The sequence below is a fragment of the Mirounga leonina genome, unplaced genomic scaffold (genome assembly GCF_011800145.1).
Source record: "Mirounga leonina isolate KUSES-001 unplaced genomic scaffold, KU_Mleo_1.0 Mir_507, whole genome shotgun sequence".
Taxonomy (NCBI): domain Eukaryota; kingdom Metazoa; phylum Chordata; class Mammalia; order Carnivora; family Phocidae; genus Mirounga; species Mirounga leonina.
The window spans coordinates 3,800,479-3,826,374 of record NW_023270789.1 but is presented as its reverse complement, the minus strand read 5'-3'; the positions used below and the strand labels follow the sequence as shown (position 1 = coordinate 3,826,374).

The window sequence follows — 25,896 nt, the reverse complement described above, 5'->3', positions numbered from 1 at the left end:
TACAGGGCAGGTGTATTTGGGGAAATGGAGGATTGGTCCCTCATTGAAGATATCTGCTAGTCAAGGGGGAAAGTACCACAGAGTCAATGAGATTTTTTTCCTTAGAAGGAGAAATTATTATTTTGAAAGCAGAGTCGAGTGGGTTATTGAAGGGAGAGGTTAAATATGTCTGAAAGGGAGTAATTGCATTGCAAGATCCCAGGGAGAAAAATGTTAATAAAGGAAAGAACCACGGGATAATTGATAGTATTTTTGATAGGGAAATGAACTGCCATAATCTGTATTTTTGCATTTTATGTAAAGACATAACATTAAGAAACTGAAATATCATTAGTGCTTAGTAGTTCAAGTAAGAAGTTGGGCAGGAAGAAAGATTAAAAGTAGTTCCATATTTAGAGTCTCGTTCTTTAAAGAACATTAATGATTTATACCCTCTGGTAGTCATTTAGCGGGATTATTCCTTATCTTCCAGTGGAACACTAAGAAACGCACACTGAAGAGAGTCGTTTTCCTGGACCTCCCCTCTGCCTCTTACATCCGTCAGACTTACTGCCCGAACGCGCCAGAGCTTGTCATGCTAACCACCATTTCACATCACTGGTTGTTGAATGAGGTTGGGAAGGAGAGGCCCCATGGTGGATGAGACTTACCATCCCCATGAAGCTTGCTTTACTACAGGACAGTTTTCCAAGAGCTCTGTCACTGAGGAGGAAGCGAGTTTAATCACCCACAATGACCAGCACTGTGGAAGATGTTGGAGGGCTCGCCAAGACACCGGGAGAATATTTGTGTGGGTGCGTTGTGTGTGCTCACTGAACCTTCTGAATGTGTATTCCATGACACTACCTCCTCACCATTTGAGATCACTGTTCATGCCTCTGGCTCCTTCAGAATTCAGTGAGTCATTTAAAGGTGTTTTTCTCCCTAAAGGACCTCACAGTGTTACCTTTGTCCTCCTCAGACACAGGTGTGTTTGCCGTGGTGAACAGCCATTCCTTGTCTCTGCTCGGGAAGCTGACGATCAGCGCGGCCTTTAACGTGGTGTACATCTACACCTCTGAGCTGTACCCCACAGTCATCAGGTGCGCCTCACACATCCTGCATGTTTTGCTGTAGACGCTTGCAGCGGCAGAGGGATGGTTCTCGTTTCACCGGGACCATAGTTAGCATGGGCCAGCAGCGATTCAGCAAGCAGTCCTAAGCCCAGAAACTGCCTGTGTAGACCACACTCGGCCCACTTGGCTGAGGAAAACGTAGCTGTATTTTGGGCTGAACTCCCTTGTGTAAATCATGAGGGAAGTCCTCTACACTGAACACATCCCATCACCCAAAGAGTGCTCGGATGCCATCTTGATTTCAGCGGATTGGATTTATTCAGTCACCCATCCTGTGTCAGGCACATGTCAGGCAAGGGGACTAGAGGACCTACATTTTCATTCAGAATATACACATTGTTAAAAAGATAATTACACTTAGAAGTGATGATGAGGTTTCCATATTAGTTGTTAAATGTGGTTTCTAATGAGGAGGACATGCTCCTATCAAAAAGAACATACTCTGAAGTTTCCCCTCATAAAATAAGTCTGAAAACAAGATGGGAAGGGCAGGGATGTAGCTCAGTCTTCTTAGAACTGCCTCTGAGGGCCGGGCAGGAGCTCCCTGGCTCAGCACTTCCCCAGGCTTTTCAGAGATCATTCCAAATGTTTCCCTCATCCGTGCGAACTGAATGATTCTTTCTGCCTATTAATTTTAAGTCCCTTTCCCTCCAGTTTTTCCCAGGCTGTCTGTGATTGGCTGGTCATTTCCTAATTATTCCTCTGACCTGTTTTCTCTGGCTGCGAGCTGTGATGCTAGGATGACCATTTTGCCATTGCTAACAATTAGGCTGGGGTGAGAGGGCGCTGCGTGGCCACCCCACCTCACCCCACCTGTAACCACTCTCATTCCCGCCCCCTCTCACCTCTTGCATGTCCATACTCCTCACGAAGGTCACGTTCCTGGTCTCCTGAGAATATGTGCTCAATTCCTAGTCATACGCCTGACCCTTGAATCATCAATTTGTTGAATTTAAATAAATGGGCAGACTTCTCAGATCATAAAGGCCTGGCTCTTCATGGGTATATCAATTCATAGGAAACCTCACACAAAAACCCGTAAGAATATTTGACAAGAAACATTCGCATGGTCATTTCTACAACCGTCCTCCATAATAACTGCACTGTCCAGTATGGGAGTTACTAGCCTCATGTGGCTATTTAAATTTAAACTAATTAAAATGAAGCAAATGAAAAACCCAGTTCCTCGTTCTCACTAGCCGCATTTCGAGTGCGAATAGCTGTCTAGAGGCTTCCATATTGGACAGTGCGGTTATAGGACATTTCCAGGAGCTCAGAATGTTCTAGCAGGCAGCACTGCTCGTGCTTCCTCCACCTTGGGATTTATTATTACAGGCCCATTGTCCCACAGGGTCTTTACACTCCCCCCCTCCCCCACCCCTGCCAGAACTTACTGATTTTTTCCCCCCTTTTTATGCCTTTCAGGAACGTTGGGCTTGGAACTTGTTCTATGTTCTCCCGAGTTGGTGGGATTATTGCCCCCTTCATTCCCTCACTGGTTGGTTTGTACCTCCTAGTTTTGTTTTTCTGGATTCTCTGCTTTGGAAATGCTTGTGCCTTTGAGTAGAAGGTGGTAATGAACAGTTGCCACTTAAGATCCCCCTGCCTCGCATGGGAACCTTGTATCTTTTAGATTACATATCCCTCAGGGCAGATGGGCTTGGATCCAGGATGCTCTTACCCCCAGGCTCCGCGTGTTTGCTTATCTGCATTCATTGGAGAGTTAGCTAATGCCAGTGTGCCCCTTCCTATCTCCATTCATCAGTTAGCCAGTCAGTGAATATTTATTAAGCTTCTGCGGTGTGTTGAGCACTTCGACACATATCATCTCGAGTAAGCTTCACAAGAACCATGTGAGGCGGGCATGGTTGTTGCCCTCTATTAAAGATGAGAAATCAGCAGAAGCAGGTTAGGTAACTTGCCCAAAGACACACCACTTACGCAAGAAAATTAGAAGAGAAACATGCCTAGCAGTGTGTCTATTAAAAGTTTTTAGCGTTTCCTAAATGTCGTAGTCAAAAGAAAGGGGGTAGACCTAATGGCAGCCCTGAAAATCCTTCCAGTCTTGAAATGTTCCAGTTCTGTGACGGATTAATCCCTGGAGCCCCTGCTCATGTCTCTGCTGAGCAGACCTATTGCCCTCCCAGCCAGCACTCAACGAGGGGTGCCTGGATGTGCTGTGTAGACAACTGTTCTCCCCACTAGCGATACACCCAGGGGGTTCCCACAGGACCAGCCAGGAGGGTCCTTGGCTTCACGCAGCATGGAAATCAAATGTGAGCCAGCAGGAGGTGAAAGTTTATTGAAGATCTAGAGAGAGCAGATACAGATGGAGTGACTGTCTGGGAGGCTCAGAAAGGAAAGGAAGGAGTCTCATCTTTGTCCATGGGGTTGGGAGTGGTCTGGTGTATGTGTCCTCTCAGGCATCCAGGCATCCAGGAACCGGTTAGGACAAAGACAAGGGCCCCGGTGTTATTCCTTGGAGCCAAGGTGTCTTGGCGTGGAGATGTCTAGAATGTCTCCAGTGGTCTGGAATGCACATATGATAGCTTCACCTGGTTATTGTCACCTGGTCCTTCCTTAGATGTTATCTATTCTAGAGAAATCATTAAGTCCTGGCCTCTTACAAGAAGGACCTCTATGCGATTTGCGTTACAAAGCATGTGTAAAGTGGGCTGGGAGTGCAAGTTCTAGCAAGAGGAGAAGCAGGAAAAGCAGCAAAGGGAAAACCAGCTTTTTCTCTCATAGCATCCCTTTGCTTTCCCTGTCTCACTAGTACAGGAGGATGTCTCTGAAATACCACTGTGGCCTTTTCTTTCTTTCTTTCTTTTTCTTTCTTCCTTCCTTCCTTCCTTCCTTCCTTCCTTCCTTCCTTCCTTCCTTCCTTCCTTCCCCTTTCCTTTCCTTTCTTTTCCTTCCTTTTCTTCCTTCCTTCCTTCCTTCCGTCCGTCCGTCTTTGACTTGCAGTATACTTCCTTTTCATGAGTATCTCTTTCCATGTTTCGTGCTTAATTTTACACTATAAGACCATTTCTCTAATATAAATTAGTTCCATTCTGCAAAGTGTGTGGACATTAGGGGTTTATCTCTAAAGATCTCCGAATCTGGATGGCTCTCCTAGAACATTAGAATACCTAGCACTGTGCCTCTGTTCCTGCTCAGTTGAGAAGAGATGAGAGTGTTGTGTCCCCCTTGATCCAGCAGCACACCCACAGTGTTGGACTTGTGTTTGCATGTGGGCTCCAGAAGTGAGATTCTCCCCTCCCACCTCCATCCCTCGCCCCACTTTGTCCATCTTTTTACTTCTGAAAAATCAGGCAGAGGATATCCTAACTAGGAGTGGTTCTATCCACACAATTTGGAAGTCCCAAAGAGAAAAGCATAAAGCTAAGCAACTCCTATACAGGAATTCAAGAATGTTGATCAGCTCAGAAAGGCCCCAGAGTAACACCCCAGTGGCTCGAGAACAACACAGTTTTCTATGTCATTATCTTTGAGCCAGTTTGTTTTTCAAGAAACTGTAAATTTTCCTGAGAATGTCTGTCGGATCTCTGAAGCAAAGCTGTATCACCGTGTTCAGGTAGTTTCCAAATCACACGGATGTGCTAGGGTTCTTTAGGGTTTTCTTTTTCTTTTTGGGGTGTTCGTAATTTTAACACCGTCCTCTGGGCATGTTGCTGAAGCGGAAGAGCGAGGTTCTCGTCTCATGGAGTTAAAGAATGAATCTCCCGGACAAAGGAGAGTGAGGAAAGGGATAGAGTTTTTATTAAGCAAGGATACAATAAAAAAGCTCTCAGCAGTGAGAGGGGCCCCAACAGGTTTGCCCCTGAGGGCTTTTAGGATTGGTCTTTTATTGAAAGCTAACCAGGGAACTTAAATCTTTTTAATTCCTCTACTGATAGCACTTTTGTGTAAGGACTAGTGATAACATCTTTAATGGCTTACTTTTTTTAGGGTCTGGTTATTCTCTGTTGGTCCCAGGTGACTGTCATAAAAAAAGACCCCCCTCCTCCGACACCTAGGGCAGGGTGGTCCGGTGTGTTCCCTTATCTCTGGTTTCCTTACACCTCCACATTTTGGGGATTTCTGTGAGCCTGATCACGGGAGCCCCCTCCCTATCTCTCCCTACTAGCCCTGCCTGTCCCCTCACTCGGTGCTAAGTGAATCAGCGAGCATACTGATTGGCTGATTCCAGTGTGGAGAACTTTAAAGTTTATGGTGAGCGAGTATTTGAGGTGTCTCCCAAGCGAAGAGTATGTGGAGATCCCTGTGTTCTAAGCGAGTTGCCTGCAGTGAAAGCAGTACCCACCCCCCTGCTTCTGATCCGATCCACACCTCTGCCACCTCTCTGTGTACTCGCTCCCGCTGCTGCGTGCCCGAGCAACCACTCCATGATTTTCCAGGGTAACTCTCCATGGGGAAGGAAGTGGCTTATTGTGTATGCTAGTGGGAATAGTAAACATGGCCATGCCTCGGTCATAAGCCTGCTGATGTCACGTGCTGGGAAATGGATACCGAGTTTTCGTATGTTTTTGTTCTACTCCCTGCCCCCACAGAGATACGTGCAGTGGTCTTTACCCTTCATTGTCTTTGGAGTCACCGGCCTGACTTCGGGCCTCCTGAGTTTATTATTGCCGGAAACCCTTAACAGCCCATTGCTAGAGACATTTTCCGACCTTCAGGTGTATTCATATCGGAGGCTGGGGGAGGAAGCATTATCTTTACAGACCTTGGATCCGACACAGGTATGGCACAGTCTTCATAGTCTTCTTTTTCTTTTTTTAAGATTTTATTTATTTATTTGACAGAGAGACACAGCCAGAGAGGGAACACGAGCAGGGGGAGTGGGAGAGGGAGAAGCAGGCCTCCTGTGGAGCAGGGAGCCCGATGCGGGACTCGATCCCAGGATTGGAATCATGACCTGAGCCGAAGGCAGACGTCCAACGACTGAGCCACCCAGGCGCCCCAGTCTTCATAGTCTTCTTAATCTTTCAGATGTACCTCTTGGGATGATGATAGTTTGGGGGGGCGGCAGAAGAATGTTCTGGTTAGATTTAATAAAACCAAGCAAAACTGTTGGAAAACAGAGGTGTGAGATTAATAGCAACTGGTTTTTTAGAGAAATGAAGGTGGCTGGTGATTCATTCACTTTCGTAGAACACTTTAGGGTGAAATCTAGGGGAGATGTCATAAAAATGCATTTGTGGGTTGAGTGCTAGCTAATAATGTTCATTTTAGAAATGTCATGGCGTCATGTGACCACTCTGGTTCTCCTTTCCCCTTTCAGTCTGCAGACAAGGACAACACTTTAGGCAGTGAGAGTGAGGAAGAGGAGTTTTTCGATGCAGATGAAGAAACCCAGATGATTAAGTGAAGAGCCCCGGCTCCCCCCTCACAAGCAGATGATCTCCTTGCCTCTGGCAAAGGCAGGCTTTTCCAGGAAACATAAGAGTTGTAGAAGCACAGGCTTGAACATGCATGGAAGGTCCTCAGCATGGGCTCATTTTTTTTTCAGGCACAAAGGACGGTGGAGAAGAGATTTCATGAGTGAGGACATCACGGTACTGAGGGAACAGTCATTCCTTAGTCCACAATTCAGGTTTATTTCCGAACCATGGCTTCTGGCCAGATAGCTCAAATCCGCACGCCAGAGTGGAAAGCTAATTTGTTTCTGGAAGTCTGACTGTGTTGCTTATCCTTGATCATGACCTAAAGGCAGACATGTAAAATTCCTTCTCACCTCGTTAGTGGGATAAGATAACCCATCCTTAAGATTTCATTCTAATACCATATTTGACGTCTACCCCCATCATCTGTGCCTCACCAGGAATCTCTTGAGGCCGGCTGTTGTTCGCATTCCAGTTTTTTGCCAGAGGAAAAGCACTGAGAGGTGATTGTATGTGGCCCAAGGCCTCCAGCTTTACCCTAACTGTCCACCCCTTGCTTCCCAAGCTCAGGGTTGGCTTGAGCTCCTCGTGCCTTGAGTCCCACAGACGATCGCCTAGGAAAAGCCAACTGTACTGAAGCGATTTTCTGAGAGCCCGAGGTGTGGCTGCAGTTCCCTGTCCACTCCCTTTGACAGTTCAGACCTGTGTGCGTCTCCAGAAACTGGTCCATCTCAGATTCCAGTACCAGCACTCACTTCAGAACCGTGCTCGGTAAGGGATGAAGCTTTGTGAAGGTGGAGGGCAGTTGCAGAGTGACAGTCATGTTGGCACTTGAAAGGGGGCAGCTTTATAAGGAAGAAAAGAAAATGATCTGTCACGGGTTTTTGTTTGTTCTGTTTTCGGCATTGTGCAACGAGGCACTTGGGCAACCATTAACTTGAACACTTCTGATCCCAGATCAGTCCCTGCCTCTGTAATCAGAGTGAAAAGCAAGTAATTTCATAGGAAATGTGGCTTTTTTCATGAAGTACTGCCAACTTTCAAATAAGTCTGTCATACTTAAGTTTTCTAAAATCATATGCTGGAAATACCTGTTTCCCTTGAAACTTGAATGCTATCTCAAGTAGGAGTATTACCCTGGAATCAACAAGTTTGTGCAATATGGCCTAAGGCTGCTTTCCCAACAAGGAACATTTCTGTGTCTTCAGAATTTCCGTTTTACTAACTCTGGGAGAAAGAGAAGTTGCATTGGAGGTAAAGAGAAGACGTCATGGGGCCTGCTTCTGGAAATCTTAGAGGCATCACCCCCACTTGGCTCTGACACTTTCCCGTCCTCTTCCATGCTAACCTCTTGGTTTGCACTCGTATCAGTACCTTTGTATTTGTTAAAGTATTTTTATGTCTTTTATGCCCTTGATGATATTTTGAGCTCTTCATAAATAAGGGCCATCTCTCCTGCTGTTTGTTTCTCCCTGCTATGCCCAGAAGAATATGGGCCTAGACACAATAAGGATTTAATAAATATTACTGTTTCTAACCATCAAGAAAACTGTGGAACTCCTTACAGTATCATTTTTATAAATCCCAGGCAAATGCAACCCAAACCCCCAAACTGTGGAATCCTGCTTGTCCATCTCTGGCAGATGGAGACCCTGCCCCCGACCAGGAGAGGAAGAGAGGAGGAACTTACAAGGACACTTAGAAGGTCTTCTTAGTGGTTGGGCATTAAAAATAAAACACTGAACTAGCATATATGTGCTCTTTGGTCAGTTGGAGCGCTCTTTGCATTATGAGAGTAATACGTCCCATTATAGAAAATTTGGAAACTAGAAGTTAAAAAATCTATCACCCATAGGCCCAACACCCAGAGGCAACCAGTGTGATGGCTTCTTTCTAACTGAAGACCAGTTGGGAATCCATCTCTCTGTTGGCACTGGGGTTCCCTCTGCCTCTGGCTAAATAAATGAGGATTCCATTAGTTCTATCCCTGGGTCTCCTGCTTCCCCAGCTGTGGGGTGGAAAAAGGGAAGGGGGTTATACATGTTGCCTAATAAGGCCAGGCAGGCTACCAACTGCTCGAGTCAGTGTGTCACTCACTGATAAGGTCGTCGTTTCTTTCTAGATGGTCCTTTGGTGAAGTTTAATATTTACTGTTTTTTCAATCTACCACCTTTTATAAAGAGATTTTTTTCCTTTTGATATTAAATGTTGAAGAATAGTGATTATAGAGAATGTGTACCTGTGTATATTTGCACTGATTAAATGACTGGAAAGCTTTTAATTTACAGGGAACATAATTTGTACAAATGATTTGTAAAAAGCATCTTTTTTTATTCAAAATTAAATTTCTCCTCAAAAACAGCAAGAAAAATGTAAGACACATAAGAAACCCCCAGTTTCTAGGGTCAAAGGTCTTAGAATAGCTTGTCCAGAACCTTGGTACCAATATGTTAAAAGAAACAGTGTTGTAGTTTCCTGATTTGGTGAGTTAAAACCAGTGCCCATTGAAAATGCAATATTTGTCATTTGGCTGCTTTCCAGCAATATAGATATTCTTTAGTATTTAAAAATAAGCAAATAAAATACAACAAATAAGAAGCAAATGAAAGTTTCTGAGGCACTGCTTAAGTGAATATAATCTGGGCAGGTATTTTTGTGGAGGTCAAATTGATGAAGGTACCGTTAGTAGATTTATATTCTTTTTTTTTCTAAGATTTTATTTATTTGACAGAGTGAGAAAGCACAAGCAGGGGGAGCAGCAGAGGGAGAGGGAGAGGCAGGCTCCCCACTGAGCTGGGAGCCTGATGTGAGACTCAATCCGGGAACCCGGGATCATGACCTGAACCGAAGGCAGACGCTTAACCGACTGAGCCACCCAGGCACCCAGTAGATTTATATTCTTAACAAAAACACTGAAGCAATTGTCACTAGCATATCAGAATTATTATCTTTTTCAAGATTTTATTTATCTACTTGAGAGAGAGCACACAAAAGCAAGCGGTGAGGGGACAGGGGAGGGGCAGAGGGAGAGGGAGAAGCAGACTCCCTGCTGAGCGTGGAGCCCAATGGGGGCTCAATCCCATGACCTGAGCTGAAGGGAGACGCTTAATCAACTGAGCCACCCAGGCACCTGCATATCAGAATTAAAATACAGCTTTCCAATAGGACTTACTCTTCCATTACAAATTCTTATTAGATCATTGGTTCTGAGATTGGAAAGTTATCTATAGAGAATTTTTTAATTAAATAAAGTGCAGATATTTTGGCTTCTTATTAATTTAATAAAGAACCACAAAGCATAGACATTTGTTGTTCTTAAAGAATGTGTTAGGATGTATAGAAGCATCTTTGACAAACTGGGCAAATATAGAATCTGCTAGAAATTATGGATGGTATGTGGGACAGGGGCTGTAGCAAAGTTGGGGAGTCATGGCACAATAGGTAACTATAAAAATATTTTTAGAGGGGCGCCTGGGTGGCTCAGTCGTTAAGTGTCTGCCTTCGGCTCAGGTCATGATCCCAGGGCCCTGGGTTCAAGCCCCACATCGGGCTCCCTGCTCGGTGAGAAGCCTGCTTCTCCCTCTCCCACTCCCCCTGCTTGTGTTCCCTCTCTCGCTGTGTCTCTGTCAAATAAAAAAAAATAAAATCTTTCAAAAAAAAATATTTTTAGAGAAAAATGCAAAGATGATGCATTGTTGGAAATTCATCTGTGTATTATATTAAAGGAGAAAGAACTTACAATTACCTCAATATATATATAAATATTATTGGGCAAAATTCACCTATTCAAAATAAAAGCCATTAGCAGATGAAACTTCCTTAGCAAAATAAGGGATATTGTACTACATGTGGTGAATTAGCACATAGGGTCTCTGCACCTTCCTGGGACCTTGGCCTTCAAACTTTCTTGATCATGACCCATAATAAGAAATGTTTTCTTTTTTGTATATATTCTCTCTTTCTCCCTCTTATTCTCACTTTCTCTTTCTCTCAACCCTTATTTATATAATGTTTAAAATATTTTATGTGTAGGGCGCCTGGGTGGCTCAGTTGTTTAAGCGACTGCCTTCGGCTCAGGTCATGATCCTGGAGTCCAGGATTGAGCTCCCTGCTCGGCGGGGAGTCTGCTTCTCCCTCTGACCCTCCCCCCTCTCATGTGCTTTCTCTCTCTCATTCTCTCTCTCTCAAATAAATAAATAAAATCTTTAAAAATATATATATATTTTATGTGTATAAATATGTGTGTATATATATAAGAATAAGTATTGTTTTGGGGTCCCTGGCTGGCTTAGTTGGTAGGGCATGCAACTCTTGATCTCAGGGTTGTAAGTTCAAGTCACACTTTGGTTTGTTTGTTTGTTTTTGTTTTTTAAGATTTTTATTTATTTGACAGAGACACAGCGAGAGAGGGAACACCAGCAGGGGGAGTGGGAGAGGGAGAGGCAGGCTTCCTGCCAAGGGCCCAATGCAGGGCTCGATCCCAGGACCCCGAGATCATGACCTGAGCCGAAGGCAGATGCTTAACGACTGAGCCACCCAGGCGCCCCTCAAGTTGCACTTTGGGTGGAAAGACTACTTAAAAAAAAAGAATAAGGGGGCGCCTGGGTGGCTCAGATGGTTGAGCGTCTGCCTTCGGCTCGGGTCATGATCTCAGGGTCCTGGGATCGAGTCCCGCATCTGGCTCCCTGCTCCTTGGGAGCCTGCTTCTCCCTCTGCCTCTCTCTCTCTGTCTCTAATGAATGAATAAATAAATAAAATCTTTAAAAAAAAAAAAAAAAGAATAAGGGCGCCTCTCTCAAATAAATAAATAAAATCTAAAAAAAAAAAAGAATAAGTATTGTTTCATCGAAGTTTTATATATATATTTATGAATATATATAAATATAAATAAAATTTTACAAATATATAAAACTATATATATATAAAACTTCTTTGAAACAATACTTATTCTTGCTAGGCACACTGATAACTTATATTCTGTTCTATTTCATTTTTTTAAATACCATTTGTAACCCACTAATACCCCTACTGTGAAGTCCATTGTTCACTACTCTGTACTGCAAAGTCTTTAAAGCTAAAATGTACATTTCCCAAAGTCTCCTGCAGCTAGGCTTCTAGGTGTGATTCAGTGTCCTATCAGTCAGATACAGCTGGAATTTGGAAGGTGGGAGTGATGTGGATGCCATACTTGTGATGTGTCGGTTTTTTTCAGCTGGGGTCCACGCTGACGGAGGCATTTGGTTTTGCTGAGGCAGTTTCAGCAGCAACATTGACAGGGGCAACATCGATTAAAATCTTAACAAGATTTTAGGTAGAACGTAGATTGAACAAGATAGAACCTAGATAGAACAAGATTTTAACATAGAACCTAGCAAAATAATTCTAGTATTCATATGGAAAAGTAAAGATCCAAAAAAATTCAAGACAATCCTGAAAATTAAGAGCAAGCAGAGGGACTTGACTTTCCAGATACCGGAACTTATAAAGAATCTATAGTATTGGTGCAGCAATAGACAAGTAGAACAAATTGAACATAATAGAGATCCCAGAACAAGACCAAGCATATAAACAATTTGGCACTTTTCAAAGATGGCATCACAAATCAGTAGGAAAAGAACGAACTATTCAATTACTGATGTGAAAACTACTGGGTTTCCATATAAAAGAAAATAAAATTAGGTCCTTTCTTTTCACCATAACAAAAATAAATTCCAAGTGAATTAAAGACCTAAATGGAAAAAAGTAAAACTTCAAAACTATTAGAAAGTGATATAGGAGAGAGGTGCCTGGGTGGCTCAGTCAGTTGAGCATCCGACTCTTGGTTTCAGCTGGGGTCGTGATCTCCAGGGAATCAAACCCCTCATTGGGCCCTGCGCTCAGCGTGGAGTCTGCTTGAGATTTTTTCCTCCTCCTTCTCCCTACCCCTCCGCTCTTCTCCCCACACACACGTGCACACATGTCCTCTTTCTCTCTAAAATAAATAAAATCTTTAAAAAAAAAAAAGTGATAGAGAAGAATATTCTTATGACTGACTTTGTGGGATAGATGGATTTCTCAGACAAAAAGTGAAAATCACAAGTCATTAAAAAATTGATATGCTTGATTTATCTAAATTTAAAATTTCCTTCTGTATGACTAAACATACCACAAAGTTCAAAGAAAAGCAGTAAGTTAGGAAAAAGTATTTGCAACTTCTGTAAGAGATAAGGATTAATACTCAGAATGTATCAAAAATAAGTGCAGCAAATTACCAACATCAAGAATAAAAGCATAGACATCACTAAGATCCTATAGGTTATAGAACATTATTATGAACAACTTTATTCCAGTAAATTTTACAATTTAGATGAAATGGAGAAGTATTTTGAAAGACACAAACTATGAGCTCACCCAAGGAGAAATATGTAATCTAAATAGCCTTTATCTTTGAAAAAAATTGAAGTCATAGTTACAAACCTTTTCACAGAGAAAGCTCCAGGCCCAGGTGGCTTTACTTGTGAATTCTACCAAGTATTCAAGGGAGTAATGTTACCAATTCTACACAGTCTTTCAGAAAATAGAGGAGAGGGAACATCTCCCACCTCATAGAAAGATCTAAAAAATTTACAAAAACACTACTACAGCTAAAAAGTTGTACAAGGTAGGTATCTGGATGGCTTAGCTGGTTAAGCGTCTGACTCTTGATTTTGGCTCAGGTCATGATCTCAGGGTTGTGAGATCAAGCCCCATGTCCGGCTCTGCGCTCAGCAGGGAGTCTGCTGGAAATTCTCTCCCTCTCTCTCTCCCTCTGCTCCTCCCCCCGCCACTCTCTCTCCAAAATAAATAAATCTAAAAAAAAAAAAGTATAGGTGTAGAAAGTTAAGCAAGGTGATAGGATATAGTCTATATGTAAAAATCAGTTGTATTTCTGTGTCCTAGCAACAAATAATTGGAAATTAAAATAAAAATGTACCTTATTTAGTGGATTACAAGCAAAACAGTAAGAACTTTATAATTAGATTGCCTGGGTATAAATCAGAACCCTGTCATTTACTAGATGTGTGACCTTTAATAACATTTAAGATTTTTCTTAAAAAATGCAAATCAGAAAGGAAAGTAATACGAAGTTTACAAAAATATTGTTAGGCAATTCACAGATGAAAAGATGCTCCATGGCGTACCTGGGTGGCTCAGTCAGTTAAGCGCCTGCCTTCGGCTCAGGTCATGATCCTGGGGTCCTGGGATCGAGTCCTCCATCAGGCTCCCTGCTCAGCGGGAAGCCTGCTTCTCTCTCACCCTCTCCCTCTGCCTGCCACTTCCCCTGCTTCTGTTTGCACGCTCTCTCTCTCAAATAAATAAAATCTTAAAAAAAAAAAAAGATGCTCCACTTCACTGGAGGGTCAGAGAAATGTAAATTGAAACAAAATTAAGATATAATTTAAAATACATTAGATTGAGGGGGAAGTTATAAAATCGAATTTTAAAGTTATGAAGAAAAAGGAATTCGCTTACATCGTCATAGAAGCAGAAGTTTATTCATCAACTGGCTTGTTAATAGGTTGAAAATGTGCATATTCTATGACACAGAAACGGCTTCTATGTATTTATCACAGAATAGTTTTCAGATATTTTGACTCTAACCCATTATAAGTAAAATGTTTTACACTGTGACGTATATGGTACACACATCTGCATACATATCCATTAATATAAAAAAAAAGTATTTTTAAGATTTTATTTATTTGTGAGAGATAGTGACAGAGAGAGTGAGAGAGATCACAAGCGGGGAGGAGAGGGAGAAGCAAGCTCCTGCTGAGCAGGAACCTGATGCGGGGCTCGATCCCAGGACCCTGGCATCACGACCTGAGCCGAAGGCAGATGCTTAACGACTGAGCCACCCAGGTGCCCCAAAAAACAAAGTTTTGTAAGATAATCCTTACCCTTTGTATATACACTGCTTTGTATTTTCTATCTTATTTCACTTGAAAATGAAAAGAATGCTGGTAAAGACACAAAAAAGTGATTTCACAATTCATAAGCAGGTCAAAACGTGGAACTTAAAGAGTGAAACTTGATAAGCTCAGTTTTGGCCTTAATACTTGCCAAGTGTATGTATGCAAGGAGATGTGTATAAAATGCCCATTGTAGTTGTAGTAAAACAATGAAATTAAATACCTTTAGTAGGGGAATGTATAGGTACAATTTTATACTCAGAGAATGGAAGGAAACAGGAGTTTTATGTATTGAGGTGGGCAGAGCTCCACATTCTTGAACAAAATAGTGTTGGCAAGTTTTTGCTACATCAGAGTCGTTTCATGGTTAAATTCTTTAGTGAGCGACTGGAGTACTTGCTAATTATAGAGATTCAAATGTTTTTTATGCCATATTTACAGTCGAGACTATTGAAACTCTGTGGCAAAAAAATAGAGAAATCTCATTGTTATTCTCATTTATCCCTCCTCTCTATAGGGTGAAATTTCTTTTGAAAATGAGCTTTGCCTCTGTGGAAACATTTAGACATCTTCTCAGCTGAGACCCTAGAGCTCTGTCATATAAAGTTTAGAAGAAATTACTTATTTATTGAAAAATGTCAAAGGCAGATGTAGCCAAATTAGTATTAAAATAACTTCAGTCTAGACCCCACAGAACAATTGATTTTGAAGAGAATAGATTCTGATGGAATTGCTTTCCTTCAAAATATAACTTCAAGAAATTGAATGAAATGATTGTGTAAGATGGGCAAAAAATACACACTCAACTCAGAGGAGAGTTTAATAAATGAATGATTTACCAAGATGTGAGCAGAGCTTGCAGAAACCACAGAAGAGTCGTCAGAAAGAAAGCCCGTTGATAACAGTGGACACAGGTCAGCCTTCTGGGGCTCAGCGCAGGTGAGGAGTAGATCCAGAGAGTCAGGAGTTACTCAGCACTGGGAGGCACTGGAGCGTTGGTGAATACCCATCACATCAGATCATTAGGGTTTTAAAATCATGGAAGCTAAGCTTTTCTTGCAGGTGATAATACAACAGATTCATTTGCTTCCTAGAGACACTTTAATGATTATAGATGCATTTCATATTACAGGATGCTTGCTTTCCTATTTGCTATTGCAGGTGGCCTGCATCCATTTAATTGTGCAGCACAATCGAGTTATATGTTTATGGATGTAAATGTTTATGTAAAAGAAGAGACTGGAACATGTCCTACACTGTCTACAACTGGAGTGTGATCTGCCTCTCTTCCCTCCCTTCCCCACACTAATTCTTTCAGTGGGCACTGAAGACATATCGGTAACATCAAGGACGGCATTTCACCACATTTCTGATCCTTTTTGAGGCAATTAAGATTGATTGTCATCAGCAAATAATTTAAAGCCTCATGTCTTCCCCCCCCCCATACACACACACACACACACTAATCTCAATAATAACAAATAGAAAAACAGTAATCTGAAATGAACCATTATGTCTATAACATGCCTGCCTCTAGCACAGCATAGATTGGAGAGTATAATTCTCAAGTTTATAAGGAAGAAAACTGGCAGAGAGCAGTAGTTCACTTTCAAGTAATCTTTCTGTATTACTTATTGTAATTAATCCTTCCATTATGGTTTCCTCTGAATGGACACTATAATGAAGGGAGAGGAGGAGAATGAAGAGTATTTTGCTTTTATGGGAAAAAATGGCAACAGAAAAGACCAGTGGTAAGGAAATGCCAGTCGCATTAACTTTTCCGTAAAGACTCCCGAGGTCCTTTTTTGTTGACATAAGTAATAAGGTGTTGTATTACTTTCCTGTTGCTCTAACAAGTTACCACAAACTTAGTGGCTTAGACAACACAAGTTTATCCTATTACAGTTCTGGAGGTCAGATCACAAAATGAGTCTTCAGGGGCTGAAGTGAAGATGTCGGCAGGGCTGGTTTCTTCTGAATTCTCCAGGGACAACTCCATGCTTTGTCTCTCGCAGCTGCCGTGGTCCTGGCCTCATCACTCCAATGTCTGCTTCTGTGGCCACGTAAGCCTTCTACTTCTGATCTTCTGCTTCTGTCTTATAAGGACCTTGGGCCCACCTAGATAATTCAGACTAATTTCTCCATGTCGAGATCCTTACCTTAATCCCATCTGTAGAGTCTCTTTTGCCATGAAGGGTAACATTCACAGGTTCTGGGGATTAGAATGTGGATGTCTGGGGGCAATTGTGTAGCTTATCACAGGAGTTTTAAGTGTGCATTGTCAAGGAATCCCAAGTAGTCAGACAGGACCTGCTGGCTCATTAGTGTATACTTTTAAGTTTTATGGAATAACCTCATCATCATTGAAGAAGCCAGACCCAGACCATGGGTAATAGCTTCAAATGTATATTTATTGTTGATCTTATTGACCCAGTTGGCTAAGCCTGGAATCTTTAACTTACAGTTTGAAAGAATGGACTGCTAACAAAAGAATTTAAAGCTACTAAAACTTTGTTTCTTTTATTTGTTGCTGTGTCTTCACAGTTTCCAGCAGTCTCTTATCAAAATCAGTTCTATTATTACCTCTACCTTGGTTGTGCGCTCTTGGGCGTCCTATACTTTTCCATTATAGTACTTACTGTATAATTTAATAAATGATGATGTCTTCCCTTGGCCGCTCATGGGCCATAAGCTCTATGAAAACCAGGTACCTGGCTTTCTTTTGTTTTTACTAAATGCTAGCTCATTACGCTGGACCCCATCCTAGGCATTCAAATACATTTGAAGGAATTCATGAATATCTCACCACTCCTCCACATCAACTCTGTTGCTACACTGCATTCAAAAGCAAACAAGGACTGTATCGTATTCATCTTAGTAACTAAGAACTAGCACAGTATTTGTGACACGGTAGGAATTTAACATTTTAAATGAATGCCCAGACATAAGACAGTCAAGATTAGCTTAACTGGTCTATCAAGTAATGTACTCCAAACGGATATTCTTCCCCAAAATTAACTTGAGAAGGGTCTATGGATTGCTTAGCTAAAAAAGCTACTTGTAGATAACCAGAAAGACCATCATTCCACTTTAACCTTCTTGCTACCTAATCTCACCATTTTGTACAAAATTAGAATTAGGAATAGAATACATTCCAAAAAAAAAAAAAAAAAAGTAATAGAATACATTCCAGAGAGAAAATGATCCCCTTTAACAAGAGATGTCTATTTTGAAAATGGAAGTAATCAAAGAAGGGTTGACTATTAAATAATCTTGTCCACAAAATAACAAGAAATAACAAATGTTGGCAAGGCTGTGGAGAAAAAGGAACCCTCGTGCACTGTTGGGAATGCAAATGGGTGCAGCCACTGTGGAAAACTGTATAGAGATTCCTCAAAAAATTAAAAATAGAAATATGATATGATCCAGTAATTTCACTACTGAGAATTTACCTAAAAAAAATGAAAACACTAACTCAAAAAGATATATGTACCCCATTTTTATTGGAGCATTATTTTTAAAAAAGATTATTTAATTGAGAGAGAGAGAGAGAGAGCAGAGGGAGGGGAAGAAAGAGAATTCTGAAGCAGACTCCCCGCTGAGTGAGGAGCCAGACACAGGGCTTGATCCCAGGACACTGAAATCATGACCTGAGCAGAAATCAAGAGTCAGCTGCTTAACTGACTGAACCACCCAGGCACTCGGAACATTATTTACAATAGCCAAGATATAGGAGCAACCTAACTGGCCATCCATAGATGAATGGATAAAGAAGATGTGGCGTGTGTGTGTGTGTGTGTGTGTGTGTATACACACACAATGGAATATTACTCAGCCATAAAAAGAATAAAATCTTGTCAATTGCAACAACATGGATAGACCTAGAGGGTATTTTGATAATTGAAATAAATCAGAGAAAAACAAATACCATCTGATTTTACTTATATGTGGAATCTAGAAAAAGAACAAAAAGCAAAAACAGACCCTGTAATACAGAGAACAAATTGATGGTTGACAGAGGGGAGGGAGTAGAGGGATGGGTAAAATGGGGGAAGGAGAATGGGAGTTACAGGCTTCTAGTTATGGAATGAATAAGTCATGGGGATGAAAGTACAGCATAGAGAATATAGTCTATGGTATTGTAAAAAAACATAATCTTGTCCATGTATTTATAGACTTATTACTGAAATACCATTCATCCTACTGAGTTACAGAATAAATGAGTTTGGTGATTTTTCTTAACTGGGACATTCCCCTGCCCCCATAGAGAGGCAATGTATTATCTTAATTCCTAAATTAAGGAATTTTTGGTAAAACCATCAGTGTTATAACATTCAAGTCTCCTAAAAAATTTAGAAATGGTGTCAGTTTGATTCCTGGCATTTGAAGGATCAGTACATTCAGAAAAAAAAAATCATTAGGAATTGAATCAATGTCTAGATTTTTCTGTTTGCTAGGTAACTGAGAAGCTGACTCTCATATGTTGACTAATATATAGGTCACCCTTGATTTATCAGAGGAATGCTTTGTCAGAGGAATGAATACATACCTGAAAACAACTGGGAGTAAAGCCTAAAGGGGAGGTTGGACAATAAATGGTTGTCTTTATTTCTCCAGTCTGCCACATCCCAGAAGGAGCTATTCATTAACTTGTAAATAGCTTCCCAAACATCTTCAAGCAAAGACAAATTTCTCACAGTGAAAGAATTTATAATCTTCCCAATCCAGTCCATCTGGAGAGGGATGAGGCTTGATAAGGAGTCAGCTGATAAGGAGAAGGGGGATAGATCTAGGGAGGCAGCTGAGAATTTGGGGGAAAATTTTTTCAAGGAGTGAAGTTTGTATTGGTTTGGTCTTGTGGAACAAAGTATTTGAGTTAAGTATAAGAATAGAATCAAGTTTAGTTGACAAGGTGTCATAAAATGGCATCCAGTGAGAAACGGAGTGGCCACCCAAGCTTTGTGTGTCTCAGTTTCCTTTCAAGCATTTCAAACCACCCCAGATAGCTTCAAGTTTATCCTAGGAAGATGTGCACAAAACATCTAAAGATTTCCTTAACTAGTTTCTAGAATTCCAGGGATTATTTCAGGAGGAAAAAAAAATCACATTTATTTATTCATCAAATATTTTGAGTATCTACTGCATGCTGCATTCTATTCTAGGTTCTAAGTTAAAAGAGATAACACGTATTGAGCATTGTTCTAAAAATTTATATTCCTTGGCAAATCTAATCCTCAGAAAAAAAGTATGGAGTGTATGCTATTGATTCCATTTTATGGATGAGAAAACTGAGGCTCCAGTCAGTAACTTTCCCAAGTCATGCAACTAATAATTGGCAAAGCCTGGATCATCTGACTTCATTTCTTTTTTTTTTTTTTTTAAGATTTTATTTATTTATTTTTTAGAGAGCGAGTGAGAGAAAAACAGCATGAGAGGGGAGAGGGTCAGAGGGAGAAGCAGGCTCCCCGCTGAGCCGGGAGCCCGATGTGGGACTCGATCCCAGGACCCTGGGATCATGACCTGAGCCGAAGGCAGACGCTTAACCATCTGAGCCACCCAGGCGCCCCTGACTTCATTTCTTAAGGGACTGCTATACTACCATGATTCTTGCAGGGTTCTTGATTTTAGCCAGGCCTTATGTTTCCGTGGGCTATTTGCTGATAATGTTGGCAGTGGGGATGGCAACCTTCGTGCATCAAGTGCCATGCGCCATGTCACCATGTTAAATACATTCTATGGTTATCTCAGAACAGCTCTCTTAGGGAGGTTTATATTCCCTCCTCTGTTGATGAAGATAATGTACTTGGAGTCATTCAGTAAGTTTCTCAAGGGCACAGCTAATAGGTGGCTGTGCAAGGTCTAGATCTCCTTTTGTCTCTTGCCAAGACCCATGCACTTAATTACCCCTCCTGGCCTGCCTCCTGTGAAAGAGTTAATTCAAGGGAAAGGGGACACTTCTCTTCCAAAGACTGTTTCAGGACAAGCTTCAGGGCAAGAACAGTAAGTTGAGAACAGACTCTGGCAGAATCGTTATGAAACCAAGACTCAGACTTTTGTGTGTGTGGGTGAGTGTAGTTGACATACAATGTTACATTAGTTTCAGGTGTAAAATTTAGTGATTTGACGAGTTTATACATTATGCTGTGTTCATCACAAGTACAGCTACCATCTGTCCCATTACATTGCTATTACAGTATCACTGAATGTATTCCTTAGACTCTGCTTTTTATTCCTGTGATTTCTCGTTCTGTTACTGGGGGCCTGTATCTCCCTTTTCCTTTCCCCCATTTGGCCCAACCCTCTGGCAATCATCAGTTTGTTCTGTGTATTTATAGTTCTGATTCTGCTTTTTGTTTTTCTATTCATTATTTTTACTTTTTTATTTTATTTATTTTTTTGAGAAAGAGAGAGAGCACAAGCAGAGGACAGAGAGCGGAAGAGAGAGAATCCCAAGAACGCTTCATGCTCAGCACAAAGCTGGACAAGGGGCTCAATCTCAAGATCCCGAGATCATGACCTGAGCTGAAATCAAGAGTCTGATGCTTAACCAACTAAGCCACCTAGGCTTATTCATTATTTTTTTAGATTACATTTATGAGTGAATCATATGGTATTTGTCTTTCTAGTCTGATTTATTTCATGTAACATAATACCCTCTAGGTCCATCCATGTCTCAAATGGACACTTAGGTTGCTTCCATACAATAGCTAAGGTTACAATCTTAGCTATTGTAAATAATGTAAATAATGCTGCAGTGAACATAGGGGTGCATATATCTTTTTGAATTAGTGTTTTGTTTTCCCTGGGTAAATACCCAATAGTGGAATTATTGGATCAGATAGTACTTCTATTTTTTAGTTTTTGGAGGAACTTCCTTACTGTTTTCCACAGTGGCTGCACCAGTTTGGATTCCCACCAACAGTCAAGGCTTCCCTTTCTCCACATCCTCACCAACACCTGTTGTTTCTTGTCTTCTTGATTTTAGACAAAGGCTCAGACATTTTGATTGGGCTCCTTCTGCAGGCAGACCATTTTAAGAAAGATTCTAATTAGTTATTGTATTTTAGAACCATTGAGATTTTTCTCTCCAGAATTAAATGAGTGGAGGAATACATTTGTCAGTCAATAATATGGATTGAGAAGCTTGTCAAGATTCAGACTCCTCATTAATGGGCCAAATCCAGTTATGATCTCATAGAAGAGATGGAAAAGTTTTCCTTGTCTCTAGGGTGCCCTTTGGGATTACTTTTGTTATTCACTCTAGGGCTACTATTAACCTGCCATTCCACCAAGTACATTCAAGAAAGAATTACTGTGGCCTACTGTGTGCCTATAATAGGCTTGGCATTATCAAAAATCAGTGAGGGAGCCCCTGGGTGCCTCAGTCGGTTAAGTGTCTGCCTTCAGCTCAGGTCATGATCCCAGGGTCCTGGGATCAAGCCCCACATGAGGTTCCTTGCTCAGCGGGGAGCCTACTTCTCCCTCTCCCTCTGCCTGCAGCTCCGCCTGCTTGTGCTGTCTCTGTCGAATAAATAAAATCTTAAAAAAAAAAAAAAATCAGTGAGTGTTGCTGAAGCAGTGAGTCTTCCCAGAGTCTTTGATCTACATGGCATGTGGGAGGGGTTGAAGTACAGCAAAGGTGAAAAGGCCTGGGCGGGGGAGGGGGGGAAGGAGGCTCAGAATCTCTGGGATCCAAGTTTGGGAAACTGGTTAGTAATAGAAATGGATTTCTTTTTCAAGGAAGAATTTCTTGAGAAGTGAGATCTGAGGCTGAGACTTCTACTAGTGATTTCAAGGGAAGTCTAAGTCATATAGCTTCTAAGCTATCCCTCAACGTATGCCTTTAATTATGCCAATAATTAAAATTAATTAACAGGCTAAAACCTGACATCTGGGAAGAAGAAGCTTGCTGCTAACAGCAAAAGGAAACATAAACATTTTCTCTTACAAATACTCTCTCCCCTTATCAGATTAGCCACAATTCAAAGCCCAGAGCAAACCAACCAGGCCTTCCCAACTGCCACCACTTTCCCCCCCACATTTGTCATTAAACATCTTTATTTAGTGTTTAATAAATTTTAGCTTTGGAGTAATTCAAAATATTCCCAAAAGATATTTCAAGTACATTTTATAGCCTTCACAATATCACATGAATATGGTTTTATAATCAGGGAGATTTATTTTCTTCTTCTTTAACACAAAATGTTAATAATATGGTCTCACTGATACAAGGAATTCTTAATCTCAGGAAACAAACTGAGGGTTGCTGGAATGATGGGGGGTGGGAGGGATGGGGTGGCTGGGTGATGGACACTGGGGAGGGTATGTGCTATGGTGAGCACTGTGAATAGTGTAAGACTGAAGAATCACAGACCTGTACCCCTGAAACAAATAATACATTATATGTTAAAAAAAAAAAAAAAAAAAGATAGTAGGAAGGGAAAAATGAAGGGGGGGGGAATTGGAAGGGGAGACAAAAAGCTTCAGTGGAGTTTTGATAACTAAAACCATATGTCAGTGAATTGAGAAATAATTATTAATCACGAAAATAGAGTTGACATGTATCATCTATATTTGGCTGAGAAAGAGGTACTGACTCAAGGTCAGAAGAGGATTATTTGTTAATCATGTGTGTGTGTGTGTGTGTGTGTGTGTGTGTAAAGAAGGAAAGAGACCAGGGCATGCTTATAGTATAAGGGCAAAGATCCAATGGGGAGAGAGAGAGAAAAAGGAAGTAATTTGTGAAGGAGATCAAATCCAAAGCATTGGCCTTGAGCAGGGGAAGGGCTCTTTCTCTCCAAAAACAGAGAAAAAGATGCGTACTCTTATAAATACCTGTATGAGGTGGTAAATCCATTTGGACACTGATTACTTTTATTTTCTTGATAAACTAGGAGACACAACCAACATTTGGTAAGGGTTAGGGATCGACCTTGAAGAGAAAGGTGAAGACCAGACATGTTTGCTACATTGAGGGAAAGCTTTAAAGGCCAAAGAAGAATTGAGGAAAACAGGTGCTGAGGTAGATAAATCTGTTGTGAAATCTGAGGTAATTAAAATGAACAAACTACTGCAAGGTTAAGAAAATGAATGGGGGGAAATCGGAGGGGGAGACGAACCATGAGAGACGATGGACTCTGAGAAACAAACTGAGGGTTCTAGAGGGGAGAGGGGTGGGGGGATGGGTTAGGCTGGTGATGGGTATTAAAGAGGGCATGTATTGAATGGAGCACTGGGTGTTATAGGCAAACAATGAATCATGGAACGCTACATCAAATAAATAAATAAATAAATAAATAAATAAATAAATAAATAAATAAATAAATAAATAAATAAATAAATAACATCTTTATTATAAGTCTGTTGTGCTGATTACTACACACTATGTATGTAAAATTCCAACTGCCAAGTAGGAGGGCTTCAATAAATGGTACCACTTAGAAACTGCCAAAGACTTTAAAACAAGGACTTAATACACACATTTTAAAAAGCGATGAAAAAAAAAGTGAACTCTCATGGTGCCATACTTTTTCCAAAAACGTAGCTGATACAGAACGTTTCAAGAAAACATATCTTCATCTGATCCACTTTATTTGCCAAGTAATCACTTAGCTGAGGAGATAAGACTTTTGTCAAACTACTTCCCTCTTCCTTACTGAAAATCTGCCCAATGAGGAATGCCTGGAAGCTGCCTCCCTTTTTTCTCCCTCCCACTTTTCTGAGGAGTCCTGGGTTGGGAGGAGGTGGTAGCCTCTGGGTGGGGTGGGAGGGGTAGAAGGTTTATAAAAAAAATCACTTCCTCTAACCCTGCTCAATAGATCTTCTCTCTTCCCCTTTTGGAACAAGCTTGGAGGGATAAATGTGAGAGAGGTCATTGGGAAGGGTGTGTGTGTGTGTGTGTGTTTTGTTTCGTCTAGACTTCTACAGGGGAACTGGGGAGAGGTATGATCTTCATTTAAATCATAAAAACTCAAGGAAGCCTTAGATAATTGACCAGGAAAGCAAATTCAATTACATATTATATGCACTACCCTTCAGGTTGATGGACAGGTCTCACAGTTGTTTTTTTTTTTTTTAGATTTTATTTATTTATTCATGAGAGATAGAGAGAGAGAGGCAGAGGCAGAGGGAGAAGCAGGCTCCCCGCGGAGCAGGGAGCCCGATGCGGGACTCGATCCCAGGACCCTGGGATCATGACCTGAGCTGAAGGCAGACGCTTAACCGACTGAGCCACCCAGGCGTCCCAGGTCTCACAGTTTTAAGGACCAAACAATACTACCAGACTCACTCTTATCTAGTTGTTCCTCTGGGTCCTATCCTTTGCCCTTTGCCCTTTCCACTTGATACACTCCCTGAGCTATCTCAATATCATCTGCTCTGGATATTGAGTTTGATTATCTGCATATTTTATCTTTTTTCTGATTAAAAAATAGCAATATGTTAATTATAAAAAAGGTTACAATGAAAAAAAAAGCTAATATGAAAATAAAAATTAGATATAATCACATCACCAGGAGAAAATGATTCCTAACCTCCACATATGGGTAGTGTTTCACGACCTGCTTCTTTCCCATTTGTCAATACATTACTAACATTTTTATGTTACTAAATATTCTTCTATGTAATTTTTAAAGGTTGCAAAGTCTCCCATCAGATGTATTATAACTTATAGCCAATGTGCGATTACTAGATATATAGTTTATGTTCATTTTTCCTATTATAAATGAGGCATACAGAGAGTTAACATACCTGTCATATTTCCTTCAGATAAATTTTAAGATGTAAACTCATTGGGTTAGTGGCCATGAGTTTTACATTTTAATGAAAATTGCCGTATCAGTTTGATGTGGTTTGGAATATAGGTGAGGTTCGGTGGGGTGAGGTCTGTAGTCGATGACCAAGAAAGAATTCTTGAGATGTCTTTGGTGCAAAACGGTGGTTTTATTAAAGCACACTGACAGGACCAATGGGCAGAAATACCTGCTGCACCAGTTTGTGAGGTGTGGCTGATTATATACTACGGGGTTGGGGGAGGTAAGGGAAAAGGGAGGTTTCGAAAGAACTTTCATATGCTGAAGAGGACCTACAAGATAATGGAGGCCTTCCCATTGTCAAGTTAAGGTTGTTTACCCCTCTGGTAAGGCATTAATATGAAGAGAGTTGGGAGCTTCCTGGAGGAACATTACACTGCCTGCTTCAATTATCTGTCAATGGGCTGCAGGTTATAATGACATTTACTTGTATCTACATATCCTTCTGGAAGCTAGGCCATTGATAGAAATGCTTTGTTCTTGTAGATTGCTAAGACATTTGTAAACTGAGGGAGACTCACGCCTTGCAGGATTGTGATCTCTACAAGTTAACTATTTGTTTTTCCTTTCCTTAGCTTTAGGGCAGCCAGGAGTGCCTGAGGAATGTCACATATATTCCATGGCGGGGGGAGGGGGGAGTTGTGGGGTGTCA

At 41.1% G+C, this 25,896-nt stretch overlaps 1 protein-coding gene across 2 annotated transcripts in view; it reads left to right on the top strand.

The window, feature by feature from the left end:
• SLC22A15 (solute carrier family 22 member 15) overlaps window positions 1-9,982 on the top strand; it is a 76,910-nt gene extending 66,928 nt beyond the window's left edge. The window contains exons 9-12 of one of the 2 annotated variants that reach the window (XM_034990217.1): window positions 962-1,082; window positions 2,541-2,613; window positions 5,672-5,860; window positions 6,403-9,982. In XM_034990217.1, the coding sequence (XP_034846108.1) occupies window positions 962-1,082; window positions 2,541-2,613; window positions 5,672-5,860; window positions 6,403-6,489 (470 nt within the window). In that variant the 3' untranslated portion in view covers window positions 6,490-9,982. Of the gene's footprint in view, window positions 1-961; window positions 1,083-2,540; window positions 2,614-5,671; window positions 5,861-6,402 lie in introns of those variants that run through there. The other variant, XM_034990218.1, reaches the window with a different exon arrangement.
• Window positions 9,983-25,896: the final 15,914 nt, after the last annotated feature.